The sequence below is a fragment of the Hippoglossus stenolepis genome, chromosome 17 (assembly GCF_022539355.2).
Source record: "Hippoglossus stenolepis isolate QCI-W04-F060 chromosome 17, HSTE1.2, whole genome shotgun sequence".
Lineage (NCBI taxonomy): Eukaryota > Metazoa > Chordata > Actinopteri > Pleuronectiformes > Pleuronectidae > Hippoglossus > Hippoglossus stenolepis.
Genome location: NC_061499.1, coordinates 22699969 through 22705891, shown reverse-complemented (window position 1 = coordinate 22705891; position 5923 = coordinate 22699969). Strand labels below are relative to the sequence as shown.

The following is a 5923-nucleotide window of genomic DNA, read 5'->3' as shown; positions in this document are numbered from 1 at the left end:
GACTCGGCTCCGTAACTCTGCTGTTAAATGGAATCTAAACGTAATTTGCTGTAAATTGATTTATATATGTTTTAATGTAAAGGTTCGCGCGACACAGAAATGTCGCGCGATCAAAACTAAGATGTTGGTTTTAATGTAAATGATGAAGTGGATCAATAATATGGCTTCAGTTCACCACCTCACGTCTGTGTCGCCACTTTCCCGTCTCCAAAACGTTCGTACGCATGGGTCAGAGTTTGCGTGGAAATACGCAAATTTTCCCGTCAAGTTTGTTTTTATAAATCCCAACGTTTGCGTGAGAAGTGGCGTACGCACGTTTCAGGCCCCGTTTTGTGCGTACGCAACGGTGATAAATGAGACCCCAGACCACTCCAGACCAGAGTGGAGCCATTTTTCTGAGCCAAAAATCCCACAATATCAAATGGGTGAGGACATTGAGAAATATTTGTTACGTTTTGAACGTATTGCCAAAACATGGAAATGGCCAGAGAATGAGTGGGCATGTCGACTCGTTCCTCTGTTGTCTGGGAAGGCACTGGAGGCCTACACTGCGATGGATGAGGAGAAAGCCCACTGCTATACTGACCTCAAAGCAGCACTGCTGATGAAGTTTGACATCTCACCAGAGATTTACCGGCAGCAGTTCAGGGCAATTTCTGTGCCCTGTGGTGAGAACCCAACAGAGACCTACCACCGCCTGAAGGGTCTCTATCGACGCTGGATTCGACCTGAGCAGCACACCAAGGAGCAGATGGGGGAAGCCATCATCCTGGAGCAGCTACTCCGTGTACTCCCTTTCGAGGTGAGGACCTGGGTGAAGGAGCATGAGCCAGTGGAGGGACTTGCAGCTGCCAAACTGGCTCTTCAGTACATCAATGCCCGGAGAGGAGGACCCGCCACACGCCCCACAAGTGCAGCACCCCGTCTACTGGTCCAGCCGCCTCATCTTATGGACTTTCATATGTAATTCAGAGGCACTAACTCTAACTATGTAATGTATTACACCAGTGGCAAGACGTACGGACACAACGTGATTTAGGAATGCATACTTTAGGCTTAACTATGTAATAGGATGCGAACACCTACATGTAACAGGGTGACAGCAATTCTAGCCTTTCATGGATGTGCTGTTAGAATGGGTGATGCAAGTAGAGGGAGATATATGGGGATGCTGTGCGAGACATCTTCAGACTTGGGGGTGACAATTGCTCATGTTACTCTGTTGGCGTTGGTTATATTGTTCCACCTTCTGGTCTCCTTGATGCATCAAGTCTACATTAAACTCTTCTGTGTAAGACATCAGCTGCTGCCTGAGTTCTTCCTTTCCCCAGCTTCCAGAAAACTTCCATCACAATAGGTAGGTATATTGATTTAAAAGGTAGCACATCCACAAACACAAAATAATAACGTTTGACTATCTGCAGACACAAGGAAAAAATAATTGAATCTTTCCAACCTCCAAAGATGCAAGTGCTGTGGCCAAGCTTCTACTGCAATACATAATTTCCAGGTAGGGAATATCTTGTAAAAAATTGTCATAGTAAATGGTCAGTATTTATATAGCGCTTTTCTAGTCGTGATGAACACTCAAAGGGCTTTACAGTACAGGTTATTGCCATTCACTCGTTCACAAACACATTCATACAGTGCACCTATAGGCAGCACTTTTTCTATGAGGGGCAATTTAGACCGACCTGCTGGTTAGAGGACAACCTCTCTAGCCCCTCAGCCACAGCCGCCCAGAAGTTATAACAGTTCAGCCTTTGTAAGTAATGTCAGGACATTCTTTTCTATCAATCTGAAACACCACTGTGCCTACCACCCAACTAGTGCTAGAGCTAAAGTTAATAAAATGCTGTGAAGAAACAGGCCCATCATGAGAAAAGGCTTTCCCTTTAGTTTTGATGTATACAAGAGCACATGCAAGATCAAAACATGGGATAAACCATTATAGATCATGCTTGGCAGGCCAATGATTACTGGCATATGCCCTACAATCAGATCACTTCCATGTACAGATTGTTGTGAGGATGACATGTTGTTACTGTGTAAACCTTCCCAATGTGTAAACTGATATCCACAAGTAGGTAAAGGACACATTGCCAAGACCAGTCAGCAGAAGCCTCCCTGACTAGAGATTGGGTGGTGATAAATAACTTCGGGCATAAGCATGGAAACAGCGGATGTGGCTAGGCTTAAACCAGATGTTAGTGATAATAGAGATAGAAGATTGTCAACTAATCAGACAATGCCGACTGCATTGAACTCGATTCCAAGATCATCCAAGATTAACTATCTAACTCCATCAGCTTAAACAGCTAGAATAAAAGGAATTGCAACATTATTGTGGACCCTCAAAGTGTGAATTGGTAGACTAATTTGTAATCCTGTTTGAAAGATTTTGTGCTTTGTCCCCACCGTTTTACAACCACTACTCTGAGTCCCCTTACACATATACTTACATTATTATGACTATGGCCTAGCACAAAATAGATATAAATGAGCTCTTACAATTTCCTTTCACGAAAATGCTGCCTGGTTCTATTAGGACAACAACAGATTATTTAATACTTAAATGTGTGATCTAGGGTGCTGGGATTTCAAAAGTATATATGGAATAAAACAAAACACAGCTAAACTCAAGGATTGATATAAAATAATGATTACATTTTTTGGTTCAAAGTATTAAGCCAGAAGGTCAAAATTTTGTGTCTTCTCTGATCACATGTTGATCTGTTTCATGAATACAGAATTGTAAAAATGATAAAAAGGGATAAATGTAGAAGTGAAAGTTGGTTGAGACATTAGTTATCAATTTAACACGTTTTTCACAATGATCTATGGATACAGATCCTTTTTTCTTTGGTGTTGGAGCCACTCTGGGCCAATCTGTCAGAAATTCCAGTAAGGGTCCTCTGTGTCAAAAACATGATGTTAAGTTAAGTTTGTCTCCATATGTTGTATGCAATATATTCTTCTTTAATCATTCAGTGTTTTGTGAATTAGCTTATGCATTTATTGAGCGGTTCAGATCCATATCCATATCCAGCACAGAAAAGAAAGTGATTCCCCAGGATCAAGACCCACTAACTTCGTGGAAAAATAATGAAGTGAAACAGTGAAAGTGTTGTAGAGAGAAATCACAAGTTCAAAATAGTGTTAAATGTTGTTTTCACAATATTGAGTTAACAAAAATATTACACTGTTGGTTTCAGTGAAGAGCATCATGGAGCCTTCAGGTAGTGTTTACCAGATTCATACAACAGATTTATGTGTTATTCAGCTTATATTTGGAAGTTAAATGAAAGCTTTGAGTTGACAATTTTTTAAACAAATGGTAAATGGGCTTTATTTATATAGCGCTTTTCTAGTCTTGGTGATCACTAACTTGTTGTTCACTATAATTTTTTTGTTTTGTGAAGCCATTGTGACCTTGACCGCCCATTAATCTGTCTCAGACAAGGCTGGACTGGGACCACAAATGGGCATTTTTGCAAATATCACTGATCTTCATTCTCCCCTGTATATGTTTACCAATCGTGCCAATAACTTGGGGTGGATCTGCATGTTTGAATAGTTCACCATGTAAGAACCATGGTTGGGGGGAAGGGCAGTGGACTGAACCGCTATGAGGAGGGGGGGTTTGGTCTTTCACAACTTAAAAACCCTTGATGATGCATCTGCAGTTAGCAAAAGTGCTTTCGTTGCATATTAGTTCACTATGTCAAAAGGTTCAGTGTGTAGAATTTAGTCTAGTGGTCAAGTTGCATGTTGCAGCTGACCCCCACAAAGCCCCTGGGCCAGATGGCATCTGAGTCCAATATCTTTAACCTCTCCCTGAGTCAGTCCGTGGTCCCCCTCCTTCAAGACATAAATCATTGTTCCAGTCCTCAAGAAACTGGTGGCCTCCTGCTTAAATGACTACCGCCCTGTCGCACTGACATCAGTGCTTAAGTTTGCAGACGACACGACCATCATGGGCCTCATCACAAACAATGACCAGAAGGCCTACAGAGAGGAGGTGACATCACTGACGAGCTGGTTCAAAGTTAACAACCCCTCTTTCAATGTCAGCAAAACAAAGGAGATGATTGTGGATTACAGAAGACAGCAGGGAGGTGGACACCCCCCAATCCATATCAGCAATGCTGAGATTGAGAGGGTCAGCAGCTTCAGGTTCCTCAGCGTGAACCCCACCACTGAAGACCTCTCCTGGACACTTCAAACAGACACAGCGGTCAAGAAATCTTGTTAGCTGCTCGTTTTTAGGAGACTGAGTAAATTTGGCATGAATGCCAGCATTAGAGGTGTGGAAATTTCTCGATTCTTAGATGCATAATTATAACCAGTGCTACTTCAGGACCAGCGCAGACGCCCATTAAAGGTCCGGTCATCTTGAGTCACCTTGATACATTAAAGGCAATAATCAGAGTTTGACCTTTTAAGCCTTAGGTGCAGCACACAAGTCTAAACTGAATGAATGTCAAATCAGTCTGGAGAGGACTGACTACTGTCATAGACCTGCTGTTGTAGTCTGATTTTTGAATTGAAATCCGTATTTTGTAAATTACGGCACAATTGTCAGTCTATAATACTTTTTAAAGCACTTTCTAAAAACATAATGCCTCCATACTGCTCGTGTGGTGTCATCCAAGTGTCTGCAAGCCCCCTACATTCATATTCGACTATAAACAAGGTCATTTACATCGTGTTTTTAGACTATGTAGCCACACGATGGTGTGTCCGAGGGTCCGTGAACGAACCTCGTATCAGCAGACATTTAGTCTAAAAAAATTGTGTAAATGACGCCGTTTAGAGTGGAATATGAATGTTGGGGTTTGAGGATTAATTAAGAAAAAAAATAATGGGCCAATTTACCTATTTCATGGGCTGATCAGACAAAAACCAAAAAAAGACAACTGCATCAGCCCAAAAGGCACATCGGGCCACTAGTATGCCAGATGGCCAGTCGAGCCCTGATCTACATTTGTGCCAAATTTGAAAGGATTCTCTTGAGTGTTTTGTGAGGTTACGATGACCTCCAAATTCTAAAGTCCAAGTAAAAATGCCAGATGTAATAAAAATCCCTCTGGGTGTTTCTTATACTGTATATCACATTCACAAGAATATGAGGTCACCATAAACGTAACCTTTGACCACCAAAATCTAATCGGTTCATCCTTGAATCCGACCGAACATTTTTACTCATTTTGAAGAAATCCCGATTTTGTAACGTCACAGTGAACTTGACCAAGTTCTAATCAGTGTAATTTTGAGCCAGAGAAGTAAACATTGAATAAATAAATAATATAAAATATAATACATTTACAAATAAACTATCAGATTAGTTAGAGGAGGAGGGGTTAAAGATGTCCTTCTACCACTACTGCTTCAAAGTGTGACATTGACTCGCTGCAGTCTTTCTCCTAACTGATATAGTTCTCGCCACTGAGAAAAATACAACCAAATCCCCAGAAAAAGGAAGAAAAGAGGACAGCTTCAGTGTGGGTGCTTCTTTGCCTTGACAAAGCAGTTGCAGAACTTTTTCCATAGTTTCTTGCAGAATGCCTCATCTTACCCCCTGCAATCTACCTCCAGGAGTCATGTGAGAGCATAGAGATGTCTGTAGATACTGGCCCGTTCACAGACTCACTGGAAGGTCCGTGACTAGATGACATGAAGCTGAGGCACGCACCAGCGGAATTACCCAAATTCTGGCATGCGAGTATAAACTAGGCATAAAGGCCTAGTCAAGGCAAAAACATAAATGCTGAGTTTTACATTCTCAACTTTGAAATAGTTTTTACAACTTCAGCAGTTGACTGGTAGGGATGAAAACCATGTGACTATGGATACTGTGTTCAGGTTACACAATAATATCTAAACCACAATTACATAGAAGAAAAGCAGGAGGCAACTACAA

General features: G+C 41.5%; 1 protein-coding gene across 1 annotated transcript; it reads left to right on the top strand.

Annotated features, from left to right (window-relative positions):
• Positions 1-333: 333 nt before the first annotated feature.
• Positions 334-1019, top strand: LOC118124885 (zinc finger protein 396-like). Its single transcript, XM_035183084.1, has one exon. The coding sequence runs from the start codon at positions 422-424 to the stop codon at positions 965-967; it is 546 nt and encodes a 181-aa protein (XP_035038975.1). The 5' UTR covers positions 334-421; the 3' UTR covers positions 968-1019.
• The last annotated feature ends 4904 nt before the right edge of the window (positions 1020-5923 follow it).

What these genes read in the sequence shown, in the direction of transcription:
- LOC118124885 (XM_035183084.1), top strand. Translation starts at nt 422, where the DNA reads ATGGGTGAGGACATTGAGAAATATTTGTTACGTTTTGAACGTATTGCC.